This window comes from Ursus arctos, unplaced genomic scaffold (genome assembly GCF_023065955.2).
Source record: "Ursus arctos isolate Adak ecotype North America unplaced genomic scaffold, UrsArc2.0 scaffold_20, whole genome shotgun sequence".
NCBI classification, from domain to species: domain Eukaryota; kingdom Metazoa; phylum Chordata; class Mammalia; order Carnivora; family Ursidae; genus Ursus; species Ursus arctos.
In genome coordinates this window covers 27,951,579-27,977,169 of record NW_026622875.1, presented here as the reverse complement: position 1 = coordinate 27,977,169, position 25,591 = coordinate 27,951,579, and the positions used below count along the sequence as shown (strand labels likewise).

The 25,591-nt window shown below is 50.1% G+C and overlaps 1 protein-coding gene across 1 annotated transcript in view; it reads right to left on the bottom strand.

The window, feature by feature from the left end:
* SLCO2A1 (solute carrier organic anion transporter family member 2A1) overlaps positions 1–25,591 on the bottom strand; it is a 79,579-nt gene that overhangs the window by 39,683 nt on the left and 14,305 nt on the right. The window contains exon 2 of the mRNA XM_026497059.4: positions 4,010–4,147. Coding sequence (XP_026352844.1) covers positions 4,010–4,147 — 138 coding nt within the window. The remainder of the gene's footprint in view (positions 1–4,009; positions 4,148–25,591) is intronic.

The window sequence follows — 25,591 nt, the reverse complement described above, 5'->3', positions numbered from 1 at the left end:
TCTGAGCCCTGGCCGTATCCTACCTGAACTTCTTACAGCAGCCTCCTCCTTTCAGCAGGCGTCTGCCTCCTCTCTTGCCTCCCTGCAGCCTATTCTCCACCCAGCAGCCGGAGTGGTTCTGCTGACACATCAGACCACATTCCCTTCATTCAAACTCCAAACCGTCAAGGTGAAGTCTGTCCCAGAGCCTCCAGAGCCCTATGGAGCCTGTCCTCCTCCCCCGAGAAGGCTCTGACCTGCTCCCCTCCAACCCTGTCCTCCCCTCCGCCCCAGCTGCTCTGCCTCCAGCTGTCCTCCTATCTGCACACATACCCTCCGCGGGGCCTTTGTACTTGCTGCCCCTTCTCTTACCTGTCCACAGAGCTTCCCTGCCATCTAACCTACTTTAGACTTCTGCTCAAATGGAAAGTTCTCATGAAGGGCTTCTCTGAAAAATAAGGGGGTGGCAGTGGGCGAAATGGGTGAAGGTGCTCAAAAGGTACAAACTTCCAGTTATAAAAGACGTAAGTACGGGGATGCCCGACATGGTGATTATAGTTAACAACACTGTATCATTTATTTGAAAGTGGCTAAGAGAGCAGAACTTAAAAGTTCTCCTCCTCAGAAAAAAAAATTGTAACTGTGTGAGATGCTGGATATTAACTAGACTTATTGTGGTGGTCATTTTGCAATATATACAAAGGTCCAATCATTATGTTGTATACCTGAAACTAATATCAGGTTAAATGTCAATTATATATCAATAAAAAAGGAGTTAAGTATAACTTACATTTATAATAATTAAATATCGCTTATAATTTAAGCTATACTTAAATATATTTTATAATTTAAATTATATTTAAATATTTTTATAATTTAAATAGTTATTTCAAATATAACCACCACTCCCCTCCATTAATTTTTCTTCATAGCACTTACTGTAATCTGATCTACCAAGTTTTATTTATTTCTATAAACAAAGGTTATATTTATCACTAGAATGCTACACGAGCAGAGATTTTTATCTCTGTTCATTCCTGCCTCCCTGCACCTAGAGCAATGTTTGACACATAGTTGGTACTCGTTAAATATTTGTTGAATAAGTGAATGAATGAACAAATGACAGGCTGTTGCAAGAGGACACAACTGCCCATAAGACCCCTCCTTTGTGGCCAAGAGTAAGATGGTTTAAAAACACACAGAAAGGGGGTGTGAAGGTGTGTGGGGAGGCAGCCCAGCCTGATCCAGCAGCCTGATCTGGCCTGCTCCAGCCCTGGCCAGATATTATTCTAGGAGATTCTGAAACCCATACCTGGAAGCAAAGCGTTATTCTTAAGCTTCTTAGATTTTATCTCCCCATGTTTTTATTTCTCTATCATTTTTCCAAGAAATGATTGTAAGTGTCAGACTACATCAGCTAAGCTAACTGAAGCCGACTTTAAACGGTCTGGGTGAGGGACAGCAGAGTGCCCCAAAGGGGGAGGAAGGCCTGGGGTACCTGGGCCCCGCCCATCTGGACTGGCCCTTCCAGCAATCCCAGGGCACGCGCTCATTTCTCAGCAGGAAGTGGGACCTCCACAGCTGTTATGGCTGATGCTGGCTTAAGTCCTTGGTCCCCAAACTTTTCTTCAGCAGTGGAATCCCTTGGCAAAAACAGTGTTTCTATAATATAATATAATATAATATAATATAATATAATATAATATTAATATAATAATCATTTTATATATATACATGAAGCTGTTCTAGCTGAGGAGAGGAGAGCCTCTGTAGTCCACGCCTTAGCCCCTCAGCCCCTCTACAACAGCTCTGTGGACTTCCTGTTAGACCATCTGAGCGTCCTTACCAAGCCCCATTGTAACACATCCCTGCCCATCAGTGTCCCAAACCCAGGGGGCCGCAGGGCAAACTGGTGGGAGGCATTAAGGGGGGCCTCTAGGGCTCCCTCTGATTTTGTCTGCTCAGGCCTGGCCTTTAGCAGTGGGCAGGAAAAGCAGCCGCTTCACAGGGCAAGATGCCCATGTCTTCTCCCATCAGCTAAGCTCCTCATCCTGCCGCTGGCCTTTAGTACCTAGCCCTCCCCTCCCCTTCACTCACCCATCAGCCTGGAAGGCTCTGAGACTGGGCCGCTGCCTGATAACTAATCTGATACTGATTAGTAGCGTGCCTAGAACACGGTGCTGAGAAGGATTCAGTCTGGACTCAGCTGGAAAGACGACTGTGGTTGATTAGTGACGCCTGCCAGGGTCTCAGGATAGGACTGCACTGACACGAATGTCAGAGATTCTGTCTTCCCTTCATGAGTGAGGACAGTATGTGCCAGGGGAACTATTAAAGTCACAGGCCAACACGAGGAGGGTGCAGTCGGTGGAAGGGTGCCAGGTCCCCGTACTGTGATCCCCGCTGTGCAGGAGCTAGCCGAGCTGCAGCAGCACAGTCTATGTGGAGAGGTAGACCGGTCACTGGCATCACAGGAAGCCACGACACAGACACACAGATAGAGACACACGTGTGCACACACACACATACGCACACGCTAAAACACACGGACACAGACAGGAAGCAGTGGCTCCAGGAAGGAGTTCAGAGGTGAGGCCTTGAGGCCAGCAGAGATGACTGGGCAAGTACCTGCATGTCCCGGGTGCAGGAGACAGCCCATGCTGGGGGCGTGTGTGCAGAGAGGGGCACCAAGAGAGATTCTGGCCATGTGTTTGGAGGAGAGGATTTGGGAAAAGCAGGGCTGTGGACAAGGGAGGGGGGAGGACTGGTAGAAGAGGTGGGTTGGGGTTCAGAGGGAGGCCTTAGCATGGGGGGCCATCAGACAGACCTGGGCTCAGATGCTGGCTGCACTGTGTGCATGGGCGTGGCTAGCCTGGATGGGGCACTTAGGTTTTAGATGCAAGCTTCCTCATCTGGAAACCATGGCTATGCAGAGACACCCCCACTCTTAGGGACTGCAGGGGGGACCTGGACAGGGCAGGGGCTCCTGAGGGCACTGCTGTGTCAGCCATTGAGGGTGAAGGAGTGAGGGCAAAGGAGCGTTTCCAGCTGGAAGCAGGATGGGGGATGGGGAAACTGAGAGGCAGTGGCTGAGGGTGGTGCTAGGAGGCACCCCACTTTCTCTTATGGCTCTATCTTAGAAGCTGCTCTGGTGGAGGCCAGGCTCTAAATTACTACATCAGCCTGATTTCCACTAAGTCAAGGGAAGATCGACTTCTGCTCTGGGAGGGGGAGGCCATGCCTCCATCCCAGAACAGTGGGCCTTGTGGAAGGAGAAGAGAGAAGCCAGGCCAGGGAGCCCCATCTCCTCACGTGGAACCACCAGTGTTGCAGCTGCAACGGAGGGGGCTCTGCTGCCTTCTCTGCCTCTTCCTCCCTGATTTCCAGTGACCCCTAGCTGACCCTGCCCTCTGACCTTCCACTCCCGATCTCTGGGGCCACCCCATCTTCGTCTAATTTTGATGTGCAGTCACCGAGGGACAGTGTGAAATCCCCGTTGTAGGGAGGTCATAGAGATCTGACCTTGTTTGGGAGTCAAGGCCATTGTGCAGCTCTGGCTCCTGCGATCAGCGTAAGACAGGAGCCACCAGGCCTGGGGCTGCTTCTCCACCTGCACGGCTAAGACTCATCTAGCCCCGGACTGTGGATGAGCAGAGGCCACGTAAACTTGTGAGTGGTCACAGAACTCAATCAGAGAGTCACAGTTTGGAGGCAGACAGCCCTGCACCCCCGGGGCAAGCCGCTGCACACGCTCAGCCCCAGTGCTCTCATCTGTCATGTGGGAGGACTCACGGGGCTGCGGTGGCTAGGCCCCAAGGTCAGGCGCTGCCAGACGCTCTTTGCTGAGGGCCTGATGCAGGGAAGCTTCAGGAACTGTAGCCGCTACCACGCCTACTGCATCTAGCGGTCCCTATTCCCCACGTGTACCTCCCAGCTCCCCGTGCCCCTGTCCCCCCCAGAGCCCCTAGCAGGACCCTGGGATCAGGCGGGTGCACGAGTGGGGTCTGAGGGACCAGAAGCTCCTGCTTACCTCGTTCAAGCTGGAAATGAGGCCTGAGGAGGAGCTGGAGAGCCCGAAGCGCTTCTCGATGGTGGTGAGGCTGCTCTTGAAGTAGGCGCTGTACAGGAGCTGGCAGAGCTGCAGGAGGCCATGGCAGAGCACGAACACCTGTGGGGAGACACGCGGCTGGTGAGGCCCGGGGCCACCGGCCCCGCCAGGACCCCGGCCTTCCACCGTGGGACCTCTGCGGCATGGCGGCCCGCAGTCTGGCCTGTTGCCTCACCTGTTCCCTGGGAACACTTCCATCACGGGATGGTCCTGAGGGTGAAACAGTGTCATGGTTACACCAGTGCTTTACCCCGTGCATCGCTCCGTGCTGTCCGCCATTCCCACTCCTGCCATCCACATCCCAGTCAGCAGAAATGGCCCTGCAAAACCTCAGGGCTGGAGAAGCGCCCCTGAGGCAAAGGCCTGACTCACCAGGCCCACATCCAGGGCACTCGGCATTGCTGAGTTCCCTCACCGCACCACCGTACCCAGCGGGCACTGCTCTGCCCTCCCCCTTGTGTCCTGGGAGGCCTGGAGGCGACTCTCCCACCAGTCCAGGTCACTCCCAGGGGCACAAGAAGCCCTAGGCCACATTGCTTCACTCATCTTGACCTGTCTTCCATTCCCGTCTCTACCCTCAACACCCATTCTCTGAGGCTCACCTCTAATGCATCATGATGATGCAAACCACCTGGTTTGAATGGCTACCCCCCAGCTTGTCATCACCTCTTATCTGGGGTATCTGTGATTGCGCTTGCTTCTCCTGGGCAGATGATAGGGTCCCCGGGAAAGCCCCAGGCCATTGTCTTTGCATCCTATCCCATCCCACGTGCCTGTCTTGTGCGTGAATTTAAGTTTTGGGTTGATGGGACAGATACACAGCTAGGAGGCTGGACAGTGGTTTGTAGCATCTGGAGTTGGCTCCAGGCTGAGCTCTGGGATTTCCTGGGTTCTCGGCTGGTGGGTTGGGCCAGAGCAGGCTCAGAGCCAGGAGCCCCACATCCCTGAGCTCCCCCGTAAGGTGCCCCTTTCTGAAGATTGCACTTTTCCTTCAGGGTAGGGTGGGGTGCCCTGGTGTTTCATAGCCTGCCAAAGTTCTTCCCTTAATTGAAGGGCTGGCATCTTAGGACAGCTACTGGGGCTCCACCTTCATTTCCGTTTCCTTGCACAGCCGAGCCCACCCCGTGTGCAGGGGCCCCTCTCCAGGCTGTGGGATTAGAGCTGACATTCCCTCTCCTACCTGCCAGGGCAGAGCCTTGGTGAGGCCAGCCTGGGGCTTCCAACAGGGCCCGGCACTGGCTGCCTGCCCACGCACCATGCTCATAGTTTCCAAGTCCAAGGAGGCCATTACACCCATGGAACCCCATGCCTCTCCCAACTGCCTCCTTCCTGAGCCTGCGGCCACCTTGCTCCTCACTCCAGAAGGAAGCCTGTACATGTGGAGGCAGAGGTAGTACTCCATCCCTGCCTCCCTGGGGAGCCTCTGCTCTGCTTCACCTCATATATTGGAATTCTTAAGTTTTTGTGATACAGGCATTTTTGAAAACTAATCCCACTGTCTTTTACAAATGGGGAAACTGAAGTCCAGAGAGGGGGATGCCAAGTGCCTGCCCAGCACCCTGCATGCAGCTGGTGCTCTGGGCTTAGGGACTACGCGCTTGAGAAACCTGGGCTGGACCAGTTTGGGGCCTGCTGCTCACTCCACTGAGCAACTTTAGCCAGTTCCCGCCCTCTCGGGCCCTTGATTTCCCTGTGCGGCAATTGGGCTAAATTGGTGGTTCTTACCTCAGTTTTGATCCATAATCACCAGGTGGGAGGTGGTGGTGTCTTTGAAATATAGAATTCGGGCCCAAAGCCAGGCCTCCTGAATCAAAAGTGGTGGAAGCCCCCTGATTTCCCGTTGGCACCTCTCCAACTTGCCCTGTGCTGTGTGTGCGGGTCATGCCTTGTCTCCGGCCCACCTATCTCCCCGGATTACTGCAGCAATCCCTCACTGGCATCCTGCCTGCCCCCTGAAAATCCTGCATCCCACCACCCCCAGGACAGCTTTCTCAAACTCAGATGTGAGCGGGCTATCCCAAATGAATACTGTTCACTGGCCCCTCTGCTTCCTACAAGATAAAAACCCCATGCCTTTGGTTCGCTGTTTAAGATGCTGTAGACCCTAGACCTTGCCTGCCTCCTGTGCCATGCCTGCTGTGGCTGACTGTAGTTTACGAAGATGGCTACACCAGTATCTCCTGTCCTTCACGCATCTCTTCCAGTGTGACAGTGACATTCCTTCCTCAAGAGGTGGGGTCTGTGTTCCCTCCCCTTCAATCAGAGCTGATCTTAGTTACTTGCTTCTAATAAAGACAATGAAGCAGAGTGATGCTATGTAGCTTCTGAAGCTAAGTCCTGACAGAGGATCTGTCTGGCTCCTTCTCTCTTGGAATCCTTAGAAGCCAGACATCACATTGTAAGGAAGTCCAGTCTTCCCTGCTCATGGAGCGGTCACATGTCACTGTTCCTGCCAACTCCAGCTAAAGTTTCAGTCTGCAACCAGCATCCACTGCCAGACATGTTGCTGAAAGAGCCTCTGGAGGATTCCAGCCCCAGCCTTCATGCCAAGTGGAGCAAAAATTAGCTATCCCACCAAGCCTTATATAGATGGCAGATGTGTGAACAGACCGAACGCTGTCATGGTTTGAAGCATTAAGTTCTGGGTTGCTTTGTAATGCAGCACTAGATTGCTTGCAACACCTGCTACCACACACCTTGCCCTTCAAACTTCAACAAGGTCATACAACTCAAGTTCCCCACAGCACACATTCATTGTCTGTGTCTTTGCTCACGATCTGGACAGAATTATCTCCCCCTTGTTGGTCTCAATAACTACGTCTTCTTGGCTTGTTTTGCCCAGCATGGGGCTCAGTTATGTGTCTAGTTCAAAGTTGCTTCTAAAAATCACAGTACCCTGTGGCTGCAGAGGCCTCTTGATGGCTTGGCACATGGTTGGCAGTAGAGGTGGCATCCAGCAGGAGTGAGGGCTGTCATAACAGCCTGGGAGAGAGTATGAGGTCTGGACCAAATTCAGGTGGACTGATTCAGGGTGGAAGAAAAGGAGCAGAGTTTCCAGCCTCGACGCCAGGAAGGGGGCAAGGCCATGTGTGGAGACAGGGGCCCCAGGTGGTGGGATATACAGAGAGGGAGGACAGCAAGTTCAGTTTTGGAACACCCGAGTTTCTGAGCATAAAGCTCAGAAAAGACCAGTCTCCCTCTAACCAAATTAGTAATGAATTAATAGGAGTGACTAACCTCTACCAAATTCCCCAGCAGTCTCATGAGAGGAAGGTGAGGACAGTGGGAGAAAAAATGTCTCAGGTCTTTCCTGAAAGACATGCCTTTGCTCTTTCCAGGAAATACAGAAATCTCCTATTTTCTACCCCTCGATAGGTAGGAGACTGCCTAGAGCCAGCCAGCACCTTTCCACGTCCTACGCCCCCTCACAAAGCCAACTTCATCACTTTTGGCCACTGCAGCCCTGTCAGGTCTGGGCGCTTCCCGGGTGTCCTGGTAGAAGTGCTGGCGTCCATGTGGGCCCCTCATTCCAGTGGCTTCAGCAGATGGAGAGGAATGAGCAGATGCACAGCCGCAGGGGAGAAAATGCCAGCAAGGGGAAGAAGTGGATGGATAGTTCCAGGAGAGCTATCTGGCCAGGGCCACTCAGGGTCACAGCCATCTGACCCCACCTCCTGAGCTTATGCGGACCAGACCCTGGCACCACGACGCAGGCTGCTTGATCTTACCAAGAACTCACTCCATGGCCAGCATGAGATGGAGCAGCGAACACTGACCCTTGCAGGAGAAATAGAACACGGGGTTTAAGAGTCCACGTGGATGCACTGGTGGGAGAAGGAAAAGGTTTGCTAGTCGGGCTGCCGTCACCCTCCACCATCCTTCAGACAACACAGTTTTATGGGTGTGGAGAGTTTGGATTCAGAGTCAAACGAGCAGACTCTGCAAGGAACGGCGTGACCCTTGGCTCCGTATCTTACCTCTCCGCTAGCAGCTTCCCTGCTAAGAAACGGGAGCGATGATGATTCCTGCTCACGGTGCTGTCGTGCGGCCTCCACAGGGGCACATCTAAGCCCTTGGCCCCCTGCCTGGACCACAGTGAGTATCGCACATGTGAGGGATGCTCAGTGAGTGGAGACTTCTTCCACTCCCCTCACTTGCCCAAGTAACTGAGCCTCTCTGTTGCTTTCCATCCTCCTGCTGCATGAGAACTCTAGAGCAGAATTTCCCACAAGGTGCCATGCAGAACACCACTCACTTGAGATGCTTGAAGTTGAAAGCATTCCCAGGAGAAAAAAGTATGGAAAGTTTTGCTTACTATCATCCTGCCTCATGAAGATTTACAATTCGTGTTAGCATATTAAAGACTCTGCAAAAGTCTTTGGCCAAGAACTGCTTAACTGTTTTATCCAACTTTCTCCATACTTCTCCAACCATGGAACCCTCCTCCCCCAACGCACAGTCTAATATATATACATATATAACAGATACTAGCACTTTGCAAAATACACTTTCAGGAAGATCCCATGTCACTTTAAAAAGCAGCTTATGGTAGAATCAGCCTTGTGATTTCTTCACAAAACGAAAATAAAATAAAGATGTGTTACATGGCTGTATTATCTTTCCTAAAATAGCACACCATGATTTTCTATCCCCTCACTCTACTTTTTTGACTTCTTAGCTTCCTAAAATTACATCATTCTCACTTACTGGCATGTCCCCCCACCAGACAGAGACTGCAGGGAGGAAAGATGATGAATGGTTTTTAGGGTGCCACTCTCCCATTGCTTGGAATGATGCCTGGTCCATAGCTGGGGCTCAGTTGTTGTCAAGTGAATTAATGTGTCTTTAAATACTCTAACTCATGAGTCTTTGCCCCAGAAACTAGTCCATCAGAGTAGTCACTCAGGAAGCTGCAGGTTCATTCCAATGGTCTGTCCTCAGTCATATTAGCCCCCCTTCGGTGCGGCCTTAGGTCAGGCCATAGGCCGCAAAGGTCACAAGGCACAAAGCAGCGTTGAGTCCACTCTGCTGCCCCACTCATTTACTTGGCTCAATGCTAAATCATTGTTGGGTGTTTCTAAACCCAAACTAAAAAGTTTGATGTTTGCATTTATGTCTGAAGGGGCTTTCTGGGGTGGTAGAAATTTTATATTTTGATTGTGGCAGGATTTACACGATGTATACATTTGTCAAAACTCATCAATCATTTAAAATCTGAGCACTTTGTTATATATAAACTATATTTCAATAGAGTTGATTTAAGGAAAAACTAATTTTTAAATAGACTTGCAACCATGAAAGTATTCAAAATAACGTTCTGAGGCTTTGAAGGGAAATCCACAGTTTTGTTTTGTTTTTTTAGAGTGGGGGGGGGGATGGAGGGAGAGGCAGAGGGAGAGAGAAAGAGAATCTCAAGCAGGCTCCAAGCCCAGTGTGGACTCCAATGTGAGGCTTGATTCTAGGACCCTGAGATCATGACCTGAGCTGAAATCAAGAGTCAGACGCTTAACCAACTGAGCCACCCAAGTGCCCCATTTTGTTTTTTAATATTATAAGCATTGGCCGCGTCATTGGAATACATTTATTTATTCAAGGATCCCACTTTGAGAGGGTCAGAACCCACGTAAATGGTGAAGTCTGTGTGGTATGCCAGTATAAACAGCTAGGTTCCATGTGTGTAAAACCGCACGTCTTTAGCCACCATCTTGCAGAAGGAAGCTCGAGCAGAAGGCTAATGCAAGGGGTGTCACCACAAGGTGTGGTGGGCTGTAAGCTCTAAGACCCAAATGCTCACACCCACGGCTCCATTCCTTCTCCCAACCCTAATAAACGTGAAGAGGAGGCCTGGAGAGGAAACTGGGGTGGTCATGAAGATCTTTCTTCTAATGAAGAGAAATCTGTTTGCTACCCATGCCAAAGAGCTACAATAGGCTGATGAGCTTCTGCGATGGCAAGTGGAGGTTCAGAGTGGGGCTTCCCGATGTAAGTAATATAGCCATAAGGGTGAACCATAAGGACAAGGAGGGAAACCTCGCAGCTCAGGATGCATGAGAAAGGGTCAAAGCGCAGCCAGGGCGTGGTGTCCTTGACTTTACCCGTTCATCCTCTTTTCCAAACCAAGCATTAGGATGATGATCTGAGGCATCCACTTGTGATTATAGGGAACCTGGACAGAAGTTCTGAAATGTGATCCCCAGGAGGTTGCGACCTGTTTGATCACCGCCTCTGCTGTCAACCACTTCTGATTTTGCCCACACATATCCTGGGGAAGGCAAAATTCCAAAAACTTCACTTGAGGCCTGATGTCCACTAGGATGTGATGTCTCTGAGATAATTTAATATACTGAGGGAGCCTAGGAATGGGAAGAAAATCCCACAGGGGCAGGAGGTGGGGCCTGAGACATAGGCTATGACCGCCCAGTTTGAACAACTGCTTCACCCCCCCAAATGGCAGCTGCCAGCAACCTCAATGGAGCTGTTCTTCAGAAGGAAGGAAGGAGGGAAGGAGGAAAAGGAGGGAGGGAGGGAAGGAAGGAGGGAGAGAAGGTGGCAGGGAGGGAGAGAGAGAGAGAGAGAAGAAAGAGAAAAGAAGAGCACGGTAGGACCTTATTCTCACTTTCCCCAGCAATCTGGGGAGAGCTCAGGGCTATGCTGAGGGCCACTCTACAGTTCTCTCTGAGGGAGGGAGGAGACCCCACAGTGCTGCTTGCTTTCATTCCTCCAACCTCTGGGAGTCAAAATGTGGCCCCAGCGTCCCTTCTGTTGCCCCTGTCCCTAGGCTGGAGCTGACGGCACCCCAGACAGCCTCACACATCTGGCAGGAAGCACCAGAACTGCACGGCCACGCTGACAACCCGAGGGGGTCTGAGCGACACCTGGCATTCAGAAACCCCTTTTCACAGTCAACTGAAATCCCTCCTATATAATCACAAATCCACTTCCATCTCTTTTCTCTTTTTCATCTTTCCCCTTCATTCTGAATCAACGTACTACATGCATATGTTTTTAAAAAAACAAGTAACATGGAAGGGCTTAGAACGCCGAGGCCCAGGCCTGCACTCAGCTCGAGCCCGCCACCAGTGCAGCAGGCCAGGGACAGCCACATCTGGGTCAGCTTTCCTGTGCATTACATCCACGCATATCAAAATAATAACTTGTTCTGCAGCTCCCTGACTTGTCACTGTAGACCTCATGCCATTAGAGGAGAGGACTTAGCTCCCTCACTCTTGTGTCTCCCACCCCTCTCCCTGTTCCTCCCAACTTGTAATCGTTCCATGTATATGTGCAATAATACTGGACCACTTACTCTGTGGCAAGCCAGCCAGGAGCCCGAAGGAGCAGGGCTTCCCTGCTCCGTGCACGCCCATGCTAGTTGATGGTTCCTCAGCTCATGGAGAAGGTTACCTGTGCTTTCCAGAGGTAAAGGGATGTTCTATATTACCCCTTGGGGTTCAGCCCCACTTCTCATTTCTGTCTCTATCACACCTACTTGTTCTAAGTCTGTTGTTCTCTAGGGCTGTGCCCAGTCCAAGGGCTCCCCATACCATAGGCCCCAGGCACTCACCTGAGAGCGGCCCTTCCTTGGTCCACCGACATTCCCAACTGTCTCCATCTTGCTGAAATTTTTGCAACTGTTCATCTACTCATAATTTCTTTCCCCTTTTCCTCTTTTTTCTGTTACTAGCTTTCACCATTCTTTCATTCATTATTCTCATTATTATGAGGGCGATGGAGATGAGGGGAGACAAATATGTATCCAGTCTGCCATCTTGAATCATAAACCCAACATCTTTCCTGATGCCAGCCTAGCAAACAAATTGATAATTCTGTGCCCACTTTTCCAATGGGGATAAGAAGTAGTATACACTTGTCAGTGGACTAAGTAGTCAAACAAAAATGTGTACCCAGGTCTTTCTTTACAAATCTCCCCCATACCTCCCTACTACATTCATGCATTCTGGTACCTCATTTATTTGACCAGAATCTTCCAAAGTGGTTGGTGTGTCTCCAACAGAAGGTCATGACCAGAGAATGGTACTGGCTCTGGGTGTCTTCCCGTCTCCACTCGTATTTGTGTCTTTCAGTGTCTCTACCCTCAAAGCCCATTCTCAGTCCTGGCTGGCAGTTCACCACTTGGGTAAGACCTAGGAGGTGAGGCTCTGGGCAAAAAAGGCCATAGTGCAAATGGGGACGAAGAAGACAACTCAGAAAGGGTAATTCCTTGCTGTTTCCCAGTGACCTGAGACATGTAGGCTTCTGAAAGGAGAGGCAGGTCTCTGGATGGGCTCCTCTGAGGCCCACCTGAGAGGCCCCTCAGAGCTGTATGGGAGACAGGGATCCTTTTTCCTGTCCTACCAAAAGAAAAAGAAGGGAGCAAAGCAAGGACTCAGATGTGAAAGGTCTCCTTCACCAGTTGGCCTGCTTACCCCTCCTGTACCTTCTGCAGGGTGTGACTTTGGATCCAAACCATGGCCCCGTGGCCCCAAAGGGAAATGTCTCTTTCAAGAAGTGATTCAGGAAATCAAATATTTTCCCATGCAGGAAGAATGTCTGAACAAGATAAAGCTCAGAGATTCAAAATAGCTAGTCTTGGGTCAAAGTTGGTGGTATTCATAGTGGCGATAATAAAAGGTATCTTTAGTATTATTATGAACTAGTAAAAGCCTTTGATATGACAGGGTCCTGGGAGCCCTTGGATGTCTAAAAATCAGGATAATCTAAAAAGAAAAACATGATTTCCACTAGAGCTTCCTTGTTCCTTAAGGGCGAAGTAGCCAGGCTGGTGAGTTGCAACTGGGAACCAGAGGGGAGACCAGTCAAGCCAGGCCCCTGACCAGTCTCTCCAGCACCCCCTTCTAGCCTCTACTGTCCAGAGTGGCCTTACTGTATGGTAGGGTTCTCCTAATATGACTGAAAAAGGCCACTCTCTGAGGCCCGTGAGAGCTGCTTCAGGGAGGACGGAGGCTCAGCAGAGGCCAGGAGGCTACAGAAAACTACAGTAGGCACAGATGAGCACCATGCCCAAGAGGACCCTCTCCCACTTTCATACCGCCCGGGGGGGCCTGGCCAAGGCACCTCTCGGAGCCAGGTTCCCAGTGAATTGAATTAGGCGAGATCTTTTGGTCATTTTTCAGTTTAGTCTACTCAGCTTAGATAAAAATCTCACCTGACGGCCTCTATGTAGGATGAAATTAGGATGGACACTGGAAAGCCCAACCTGCCTAATTCTTTTAGTTTTTGTGATTATTTTGTGTTTTTGTATTTAATATTAATTATGGGCTAGAAAAGGCCTTTGATAAGCCAGAGTCCTGGGGGCCCTGGCGAGTACAAAGATCAGAACCATCTGTAAAAGAACACGTGGATTGCCACTGCGGCATCCTTGTCTGAGGGGACACCGGGCACAGAAAAGGGAGGTACATGAGCTCTCTAGCTCCTAACACCGGGGATCCTCAGATACTTCTGGTTGTGGTTGTTTTGTTCAGGTTTTCTCCTGTCTGACCCTCGGCCCCAGGGAGGGAAAAGGCAGATGGCTGGATTGATTTGGTATCATTTGCGAGGGAAGATAAAACGAAGAACAGAGGGTAAGAGATGGCCTGGGATGATGGGGAACTGCAGTCTGGGCTTTAGAAATCATAGATTAAAAAGAAAATTCTGGAAGAAATGAAACATGAGCACATGAGACTAAATGAATTTATCAGAATAGCTAAGAGCGTGGTGCTCAAGGGTTCTCAGAAAAATAAAAACTTTGAAACAAACCTATCGTTGACATTTATGTGAATACGTGTCCAAATTCTTCTGCAGAAATTCCCACAGTTATTTCTTCTTTTTTAAGTCAGAAAAGCTTCCCTTCGTGGAGTACAATGTCATTTGTCTTTTTCGGAAGTTGGCACAGGAGTAATTTGTTAGACTGAAATAAGACACCGTTAGGGAAACTGCTTTGAAACCACTTATGGCAGGAAAAGCACATTCAAACTATATTAATAGGGAGACTTCACCATATTTTATATTCTTCCTATTCTTTGTAGTAATAAGATAGGTTGTTAATATTTTCCCCTCACTTCCCTGAAGCGTTTGAAGATGAAGTTCTCAAGGAGGGGAAGCTGGTTTTTCAGAGAGAGAGAAAGTGGGGCCTGGGGCTATGGTACCGAAGAGTTCAGAACCCTGAGCGGATCCCCAGGAAGCTGGCCAGGAGGAAAGCTGGCTTTGGCCACAGGGAAGCACCAAGGGACTATTTTCTTCACATCATCTTGTTTGTTTACTTATTTTGTCTTTCCCCATGGGTCCGTCTTGGTCACCCTGTATCTTCTGCATCTGGCTATGCTGCACATCATAAATGTCCAATCAATGTTTGCTGCATTCAGTTAATCCTCATACTACCCTGAGCGGTAGGTAGAATTCCTTTTGTTTGTGGATGAGGAAACGGAGGTTCAGGGAAGCTTACACAGTTGTCCCATGTCACACAGCCGGTAAGTGGTAGCAGCCAGCTGAGGCCAAATCAGGCCAACATCCTGCTCCACCGAGCTGCCCAATCTTACGAGAATTTGGGGGAAGGAGGCATCCCTAAAATTGTTTTTGTCAAGATTGCTGGTTATCGGGGTGCCTGGGTGGCTCAATCGGTTAAGCGTCTGACGATTGGTTTCAGCTCAGGTCATGATCTCAGGGTTGTGGGATCCAGCCCCGTGTTGCATCGGGCTCCCAGTTCAGGGGGGAGCCTGCTTGGGATTCTCTCCCTCTGCTCCTCCCCCCACACGCATGCTCTCTCTCTCTCTCTCTCTCAAGTAAACAAATCTTAAAAAAAAAAAAAAAAAGATTGCTGTCCAATTCAGTGGCCTCCAAAGGTGACTTTATCTAAGTTCTGTAGCATTCGACACATTTGGTTTCCCTCACCTTTGTGATGTTACCTGCCATCCCAGTGCTCTTGCTCTGACTGTCCCTTCTCAGAAATCCTTGGGGGAGCCCTTCTCTGGCTCCCCACCTGATGAGGATGGTATCTGGGCTCTGTCCTCAGAAACTCTGCCCTTCTCTCTATACAGGCTAGCCCTGGGCACCCCACTCACCCCCTGCAGGGCCACCCCTGAGGCCCACTGAAGCCTCCTGCCACTGCTGGAGGGCAGACCTCCCCTCCTCTACCCCGGGCCACACAGTGAACTGCATTCCACACATTTCAGCTTTGACGCCACACCAGTATCTGAAATTCATGACCCAAACCATTATCTTCCCCTGGATCTTCTCTTCTCAGTTTCAGTTCTTGCCCTGGGACGTCAATCTCCAAACCAAGACTCAAATCCACGCCATACTCTCCAGCTCCACTGCCACCCTCTAGTCCAGTCACGATCAGATCCTGCCTGGCCACGGTGACAAGGTTCCTACCCTTCTTCTAAGCCCACTCCTTCCTCCTTCCAATCTGCTCTTGGGCCAGTAGTCATCTTTTCAGAAACTTTAAGTATAACATTCACACAAAAAAGGCATAGGTCACAGAGAACAGCTTGACAGAATTTCACAAACTGAGGACACTTAAGGGACTAGTACCCAGATCAAAAAACAGAACATGCCCTGCTTCCCAGAAGCCCCTCGTGCCCTTCTCAGCCACTCCCCACCTCCTGGGGAACGACTCTCCTGACTTCCAGCAGCACAGGTCAGGCTGCCTGTGCTGCACTTCATGGAAATACAATCACATGCTATGTCAGCAAGATCTTCTGAAAATGGACATCAGAGCCTGTCCTGACCCTGTAAAAAACCCTCCGACAGATTCCCACCAGTTCAGATTAAAAACGAGCAAAGAAGGGGGAATGAAGCATGAGAGACTATGGACTCTGGGAAACAAACTGAGGGCTTCAGAGGGGAGGGGGTGGGGGAATGGGATAGGCTGGTGATGGGTAGTAAGGAGAGCACATATTGCATGGTGCACTGGGTGTTATACGCAACTAATGAATCATCAAACTTTACATCAAAAACCAGGGATGTACTGCATGGTGACTAACATAATATAATAAAAAATATATTATTATTAAAAAAACAAAAAACAAAAAAAACGAGCAGAGTGCCCCAGCCTCCAGTGCCCCCCCTGTTCCAGCCCCCGGGCACCTTCTGCTCTTGCTGTGCTACCCACCACCTGGGCCTCTTCTCAGGTACCAAGCTACCTCCATTCAGCCTGTGGTAGAAAGTGGAAACTGAGTGGAAAATAGCCCCTGTGAGATGAGGCGTTGTCTCAGAGTTTTTGAGGGTGGGGGCCGTTCACTCTCCCTGGAGGCTCTTTACTCCTGTCCCCTCCCCTGGTTAGTTTCTCCGATCTTTCTTTTCTGGTGGCAGAGAATGTCCCTCCTGTTACACACTCCCCATTGTTTATTCGGGGCACGGAGCCCAGGCTACAATTACAACCACCTTGAGTATTTGGGCCCTGTGGCAATCCTGGCAGCTCGCATATACCTGTCACCAGCCAGCAGGGTGGAGGAGAGAAATGGCCACAGAAGTGCGGCTGCTACTGGACGAGAAGAGGCGATGGCTTGGCCAATGCTTGATAACCAGTAATACCGAGGTACCCATAAGCCAAAAGTAAGTGGATGTGAAGAGATTAAAAGGGATTATAAATTCTTTGTACAGATGGGTAGTTTTTTCCTTCCTATTGTACCCAAAAAAGTTCTGGAGGCTGGTAAGTTGCTTAGCAAGCCCTTGTTACTTCTTTCACTCTCCTCAGAGTTTCACCCTATCAGAACTCCCAAGCGCCCTATTAGAGCTCCCAAGCATCTCCATTTGTAGAAATGAAAGCCTGGACCAGTCTTTGACTCTTGGCCCCGCCAGGTGTGGTAGCAGACGAGAGACTGGAGACTTGCCCTGCACAGTGAGGAGGGGAGCAAGGGAGTGAGCGTCTGGGTGTGGCCTGGGCCACCGGGTGAGGAGCCAGAGAAGGTTTGGTGGAAATGGGTGGGTACCCTGGCAGGATAAGGAAGGAGCCCTTGCCCAGGGAAACCCCTGCCGTGGGCAGCCCATGCCCACCCACAACCTGCTGAGATAATCCCACAGCCTCCCTCAGAGGCTGCCGAGTTCCCGGATAAACCACAGCGTGCTCAGCCCATCAAAGCCCCAGTGGAGGGCTGAGAACAAAGCATCCAGAGCCTGCGAGAGAGTCAAACACAGCAGGTGCCTGAGAGGAGGGTGAGCTGCTGCCCAGCCTGAGAGGCCAAGGCACTGACATGGGTGTGTGGCTGCCCAAGGGCACAGACTCAGCCACTGTGCTGGGCACTGCTCCCAGTCAGCATTCTCCCTCCTGCTGCTCTGGTGTCAGAGTGCCTCTGGAGGCTCGGGCACAGACACACAGGCACACAGGCACGAACACGCACCAGCTGGGCGTGCTCAGCCCGCCACTCCCGTCACGTGCACGCACAGAGGTGGGGACTCCCCTGCAACAGGCCTGTCAGTGGCAGAGACATGCTTTCCTGCATGGGAACACTGTCACACCCCGTTCTGATCACCCTGGCATTCCCCTGCATGCTTAGGGACCCAGCATTCACAGTCTCGGGCTGTTCTCACAGAGGCCCACACCCTTGCAAGATCCCATCACTCCGAAAGAGATGCAGCCCCCTAAAACCTTGGCCCCAAGTGGAGTAGGCCCTTGGCAGCTAGGATAAGACATTCAGGGGAGGAAAAAGGAAAACCCAGCCTGCAACAGAGTGAACTGATTGCTGCTACATAGGAAAATCACCTCACCTCTGGAGTATTCCCTCCCTCTGTTCATCTGGTGGCAGGTAGAAGGACGGCAGGAAGGAAGGGCTCTTTGTCCCACACTCGAATTTCTCTATCCCCTCAGATGCCTCAAGGCAATAAAAGGTCTTCTCTAAGTGTTCAGCTACGATCATGATCCCAGATTCTGCCATTTGACCTCCTGTAGTTCACAAGAGGGGCATGTACCCTGGTAGTCTCAGGACCCCTCACTGACCCATGAGAGTCAAAATATCAAAGATACGGACCCGAAGGACTATACCACCCACAGTGCTGTCCCCCAACACTTCTTGTTATGGTCTTCATGACTGATTGCATGTCTCTCTACGACCGACTCCCTCTGCCTCTGAAACACACAGCAAAGTACTAAGGACACTCTCTACCACTGATGTTGCCCCCAGCCTCCTTGCTGGGGATATCCTTGGATTATGTTAGGGTCAGAGTCCTAACTCCAGGTACCTGTGAATGTAACATTATTTTGAAATAGGCTCTTTTCAGATGTAAACGAGTTAAGCTGAGGTCATACTGGAATAGGATAAGCCCCCATCCAACGACTGGTGTCCTTTATGAAAAGAAATCTGGATACCGAGATACACAAGACAATGGAGGCAGAGAATGGACTGACGTGTCTACAAGCCAAGGAATATCAAGGCCTTCTGCCAATCACTGAATCTGCAGCCCCCTTGGTCTTCATCTCCTAGGTTCAGTGACAGAATCCTGTCCCTCTGGTCCAGTTGTCCTCAGCTGACCCTCACAGAAACCTGTTTGACCTCCCCTGGGCCACCATATTTCCCCCCCCAGCTCCAGGGAGGGTGCTCTCACTTGTTTTTCAGGTGCCTGAGGAAGCAGGTTGCTTTATTTTTTAATTGTTAAGTCCCTCCAAATTCACCCAGCTATTTCCTTCATTCCTCTATTACTCACTTATTGTCCACTGTGAACAAACACAGTAACCGCCAAGGCCTCCTGTGCTGGGCACCCATTTCCTGCCTCACCCCTGTTCCCATCCTTGACCTGTCTTGCCTTTAGGGTCCTCTCCCCCACACTGGGTGTCTCCTTGCTCATTCTCAGGTTCCTCTGCCTTCTAGCCACAGCTGGAGGGTCCATGAGAATTTTCCCCAAATACAAGGACCTCCGTTCCATGTGAGCCAATAGTTACAGGAAGTCCATGCAAAGCGGAGGGGGGGAGGAGGTGCTCCTTCTCTCCTCCCACCTTTCAAAGCTGTCACGTAGAATGACCTGTCTTCTTGGCTGACGGCAAATTGTCACCAGGATCAGGGAGTCCGTCGGCAGGCATTTTGCCACAGGCCAGAGAATAGTGTCTACTCCCCATTTTTTCTAGAGCCTGTACAGGATACAGCTCCAGACTGACTTGCTCTTCCAGACTCTTGCAAACCTGTGCCTGCCAGCATGTAGGCACCTGTAGGAGGCCTCCTTCCTTTGCATGGCTGGCTCCGGGAGGCACTTGTGTCTCTCTGCATGGGGGTTCTGCCCCCGGTGCATGCTGCTTTCTGCCTAGAACACTCTCCTGCACCCTGCCCTCCCTTGACTCCTCGTAGGCCTAACTCTGATTTCCCTGTCAAGCTCTGTTTGCACATCACTTTAATGCCATCACACTTGTGATTCCACGGCAGTCAGGGTTATATGGGAGAGGCGGGGGAGGGGTGGGTCAACTCCTAAAGACCTCACGTAGTTCAAAACACACACAAGTCAAGTTACCCTTCACTGAACGTGGGTGTCCCTATGACTGAAACAGCGCCTCCCTCTGGCAAAGGTGCAGACCCAGTTTACGATTCCTTTGGCCTGCCAGCTCTGACAGATTTTATTGGGGGCTGTGAGTGTGTGTGTGTGTGTGTGTGTGTGTGTGTGTGTGTGTGTCTTGCGGGGGCATTGCATTATTTGCTAGTTTTGCCCAGAAGGAACATTAAAAATAATGTGATAAGCAGATATTTATTGAATACCGTCATGGGCCAAGCATATTCCAGGGGAGACCAAGGGCCAAGCAGGGCCAGACCCCTCTGGGGGCAGTTTGTTAATAAGATGAGGCAGATGTATAGTAGTAACTACTCTCAAGGTGATACGGCAACTGCTAGAGCAGCCATACAAGTAATGGTGCCAGACGTGCTTGGAATATGAGAAGGCGAGGGAGTGGTTCCTGGAGGAAATGAGGTCAGAGCTGGGTGTTTGAGGACGAGGAGAATGTCAGAATGTAGAGAGGAACAAAGGGTCATCCTAGCCCAGGAGACAAGATGAGGAGTGGAAAAACGAAAGCATGACAGGATTAGGGGTCAGGAAATGATCTGGTTAGTCTCAGAAAGTTCTGGTTAGGTGAGAGGAGAAAACCAAGTCAGGAAAGAGGACCGGTGCCCAAGGAGAGCCATAGAATTCTCTCTCTCTTTGGCCATTACTGAATAGCTGTGGGCAGCAATAATGCTTGTCAACCATTTTTAGACAGGTTAACCAGTAACAAGATGAGGAATAGAGGAGAGAGAAGGAAGACTAGAGGCACGTAGGCCCATGCAAGGTCTTGGAACAGGTAGAAGAAGCCTCCCGTCAGGGGCTGGCCATGGGCCAGTGGACGTCAGCAGGAGAAAAGCTCCAGGGAAGGCAGTGACTGGATGACTAAGTGGAAGTGGGGGCTGGTGAGTGATCAAGGAAAGGGAAGGAGGTAACTCAAAAGACAAGAGATCTGGGTGAGTAGTGACAGCTATTCAACCTCACACCCAAGAAGAAAGGATAAGACCCTTTGGACTGTATGGAATCCAAGGACCAATGTCCAAAATACGGTAACTTGGTAGCTACACACAGGGTTTTGAAATAAATCCCCCCTTGGGCTTTATGTAAAGTTGACACTACACTCCTTGAGCAAGACCACAGCTAGGGGAAGATGTCTTGTCTCATTATCTCTTTTACCTTTCGCTCCTTTTCCCTGAGGCCAGAAGAGCTCTATGCCTTGTGAGGCTCCATACAGCCGCAAGTTACCATCTGTGAGATGGAGTGTTTGCCTGAAATGGAGCCTTGGGGAATATCTCCCGGAAAAAGAACTTCACTTGCTCAATTTGCAGGCGAATCACGAGGCCGCACAGCTCTCTGGGACACAGGAAGTCTAATGTGAAAGATGAAGGATCTGGAGCCTGACAGAGGCAGGTTGGTTGCCAACAACATACATGACTTGGTCCACGTTGAGTTTTCAGCCTCAAGGGGTGGGCAGCTTTACCACCAAAGTGCACCAGGATGTCGGTGGTCTTCTGCAGTCATTCTCGCCAGCACACGGCCCGGGGCACCAATTCCAGCTCTACTCTCTCCATTGCTTCAAGTCACTGCTGGACTTCTGCAGACAGAGGGCCGCTCCTTCTGTGACCTCACCTCTTTGACTTTCCTGTGTGTCTCCTAAGGTGCCCCCTCTCCCCTCCCCTCTGTCTGCCTTCCTCCCAGTTCAAGGGCGAAGAGGGAGAAAACACTGGCAGGCCTGCAGAGGGAAAGGTAGAAGAAACTGGGTGGGAACAAGTCTTCAGGCAAAGAGAAGAGAGGGTGTCAGTCAGCACTGCAGAAAATGCCCAAAGCCTCTCTTGGAAAATTTCCTCAGGTCTTAGGCTGGTATTCGAGAGGAAAGGAAACTGTTACATGAGAGGTCAAGGCAGGAAGTCAAGAAGGCATGCTAGCGTCTTTCCCATCGGAAAGCCATGTTTAGATAAAAGCAACCAGAACATCCTTCCCTGCTACCCACACCCTCTGGCACTCCCTCCCACACCCACTGCCCAGGACTCCAGGGAGTGACAAGGGGACTATGCTGCAGTGATCTCCTCCACTGCTGGGAGGCCTCACCCAGGGCATCAAGGTCTTCCGTGCTCTGTGACATGTCCCGTCTAAATACAGGAAATGAGGGAAGGAGTGGGAGCACGTGGGAAAGAAGCCAATTTCTCAAGTTCTCTGTTTACCTACGGTATTTAATTTTAAGCTATAAATAACATGAGTTCAAACACCCCTGACCTGAGAACATTTGCCATCTCCAAACTACCTGGGGTAAAAAAGATTGAGATGAAGGTCAGCCTAGCACAGCAAGTCCATGGGCCCAGAGCGCCTCTGGAGATTCTCTGAATTCCAACATGAGGCAGGCCATGCTCCTCCAGGCTGAGAAGGCTCTGCCCTCTGCACCCTCCCCAACCTCCTTTCTCCCGGCCCAGAGGCAGGTCTCAGGGCCTGATGTGCATAGCCCTTGGCTTTGCCCCAGGCTACATGCAGCAGGAAGCTCCCCAAAGTTCCTCCCATCAACTATGGCTCCACATTAGAGACACTCCCTGGCAACCATTTCAGTTTAATTGATTACTTCCTATCAGTCGCTTTAGTGAGTATCTGGGGGACAAAGATATCACAGACATCCCAGTGACCTCCACATGTGAATCAGTGTCCTGATATGTGTCTTGCCTCAGAGTAGAGGTTCTAGAATTTCAGGGTGCATCAGAATTACACAGAGGGCTTGCTGAAACAGCCGGCTGGACCCCTCCTCCAGTTTTAGATTCAGAAGCTCTGGGATAGGGCCCAGGAACCTGCATTTATAACAAGCTCCCATGTGATGCTGATGCTGCTAGTACAGGGACCACACTTAGGGAACTACGGCCTCAGACTCAAGTGGGTTCCTGAGCTTTAACCTGAATCTTTCTTTCCAGACATCTCTTTCCTGGAGACAAGGCCCAACCTCTGTGTGCAAATTCATTACCAAAAAAAAAAAAAGAAAAAAAGAAAATGGGGTAAACCTGAGGCAATCTCATGATTTCTCGGCACTTCCCTTGGCTACCTGGCCATCTGGACACGCGGTCTCTTCACATGCTGAGGGTCCAGCTGCACTGCTGGGGGAGGCCGGCACACTAGCCCTGGCTGCGTAATTCCGTCCACCTCCCGATTCCTTTGACTATCCCACGCTGCCTTACCTAGAGGTGTTGAAGGCAAGTGCAAGGGAATGTGGTTTCGTCATCCACACCTGGTTTGTTTTGGCTGGGATTTCTACCTGCAGGTTTCAGACTCATGAATGAAATCATCAATAAGCATCCCTAGACGAGAAAAGATTAGCTAAGCAAATACTTGACGCCTACCAGCTACAGCCCTCGGAGCAGCAGACATGAGCTCACCCACCTTTCCAGCACCGCTATCCATTCACGTCTGCAGCCCAGAGGCCTGTGACCTCCACGGCAGATCACAGAACGAACACTGATAAGCAACACAAGAAAGGGGCATCTAGGCACTGGCGATATGCTGGCCATCTGATCTGTGTTGAGGACGGAAAGAGACTCCAGTCATGGGAAGAAGTAGATGGAATGCCCCATTCTAGGCCTCCCTGCAGCAGCTCACTCCAAAACGCAACTTCCTTCCCTCAGTGACTTCAGCAAAGCCCCTCTGGCCCCTGCAGCCCTTCTGGGGGGGTTGTCTATTGCCCAGTGGTGCTCACCTCTCCTGGAGCCCTGTGCCTGCTGCTGCCACATTCTGTCATGTGCAGGTGCTAACGTCACTGCCCTTTGACCCCGTGACAATGTTTTTGATGGGTCAGTCTGGCTAGGCTACAGTCCCTAGGTATTTAACCAAAGTAACTTGGGTGTTGCTGTGGAGGAAATTCGCAGATGTCATTACAACATATAACGAGTTGACTTTAAATAAGGAAGATTATCTTAGATAATCGGGGTGGACCTGATTCAATTAATCAGAAAGCCTTAAAAGAAGGTGTGAGAGGGAGAGAGAGAGAGACAGAGAGAGGCAGGGAGAGAGGGAGGAAAGGAAGGAGGGAGAGAGGGTGGGAGACAGGGATGGAAGGAAGGAGGGAAGGGAGAAGGGAGAGAGGGAGGGAGAAAGAGACGAAGAGAGGGAGGGAGAGAATGAAAAATATAGATTCCCCTAAATAGGAGCTTCGTCCCAATGCCTGTGATGATCTTTTCCTGACTGTGGGCCCTATGAATTTTCGATTCACTTATCCAGCCGGACAACGGTATAAATCAATTCCTTGAAATACATATACATATATACATGTATGTGTATCTTCTATAGGCTCTGGTTTGATCAAACCCGGAGACAGACAAAACAATGGCCTCCCCAGTGTCTGAGTCCCCTAATACTCAGAACGAGTGAATACAGTTGCTTTACATGGCAAAAAGGACTTAGCAGAAGTGATTACATTTTTTAGAATAGGAGATTATGCTGGATTATCAGGGTGGGCCCAATGTAATCACAGGTTCCTTATAAGAGGGAGGAAGGAGGGTCAGAGTCAGAAACAAAGGGAGAGGGAGAGAGATTTTAAGATGCTCATCCGCCCACTCTGAGGAAGAAGGAGCCACAAGCCAAGGAAGTAGGTGGTCTCTTGAAGCTAGGAAAGGCAAGGGAACAGATTCTCCACTGAAGCCTCCAGAAGGACCTCAGACCTACCAACACCTGGACTGTAGGTTTTCAGTCCTCCAGAACCGCAAGACAATAAATTTGTGTTGTTTTAAGCCACTAAGTTTTATGGTGATTTGTTCCAACAGGAGTAAAAAACTAATACAAACGCTGATTCATCCAGGATCCTTCCCCTCTTCCCCAGCAGTGATGGGAAAAAAGAGGCTACCTCTTTTCCCTCAGCAGGACCATGTCGCCTCCTTTTCAGTGTCTCCTAGAACTGTGTTCTCTGCCTCCTCATAGGAAGTCTCAGTATTCTTGTCTGCTCAGCCCTCCTCCTGAGACCAGCACTGCCCTCCTCCCCGTTCTAGAGAAGGGCCCCTATTCAACCACAAGGATTCAGCAGGAGCCCCCGTCAGAGGGCCTTGTCCTGCCTCAGGGAGGGGAGCAGGATCCAGCAGAGCCAATCAGAGTCCTGCCCTGGAATTATTTCAAGGTGGAACTAAAGGAAGGGCAGCAGGTATGCTGGTTGCCGAGCATGACTCAGCCATGAAGAGGACAGGTTTATCGTGTAAGATACTGGTGGTGACTTTCAGAGAAAAGTACAGAAGGTACACAGGGCTCAGCCTGCACCTGCCCAAATCTTCACACATTTTTCTATTGTGGTCCTGTCTCTCTCTTGTTAGGAGATGCTGTATGGTCTAGATATTGGTCTCTAAGTCAGTTTTAGACATTGCAAGCATCTCACAATCTACCACTCTTCTTGCCTTAAAGAACTCTTCTTTTTATCAAAGTAGATAATCTTTACTTTAGTTGACATTCTCCTGATATATTTTCTTTTGTCCTTTGATTTTCAACTTTTTCTTTTAAAGAGCATCCAACTAGATTCTCTCTCCCTCCCGCCCTCCCTCTCTCTCTCCCCCCCCCACCTCTCCGTCTCTGTCTCTCTCTGTCTCTGTATCAATCCTGTCTGAGATTCTCTAGCTCTGAAATGGTGAGAGTGGTCTGTTTTCATGTGTTGTGATTTCTGACAAAACTAGGTTTATATCTACCTCATTTTATTGTGCTCCTATTTCCATGATGTTTTTTGTTTTTATTTTTATTTATCTTTATTTTTGGTCTTTTATTCTCTCTTTTCCAGCCTTCTATTGGTTTGACTAGGTTTCAACTTTTTACTCTCTTCTGCTTTGGAAGGTTTACATTCAATGTCTTTTCTGTTCATGATTACCCATACATTTTAACATACATAACTGACTTAGCAAAGACTAAAGTTAATTAACTTTTCCACTCTACTCCCCCCCAAACAAGCCAAGGACTTAAGATTTAACTCCAATTTTCCCTAATTTTTCATATGAATGGTGTATACTATCCTACTTCCATCTTTTCTGCCCTCCATAAATCATTATTATTTTTGTCTACCTACAATTAATAATT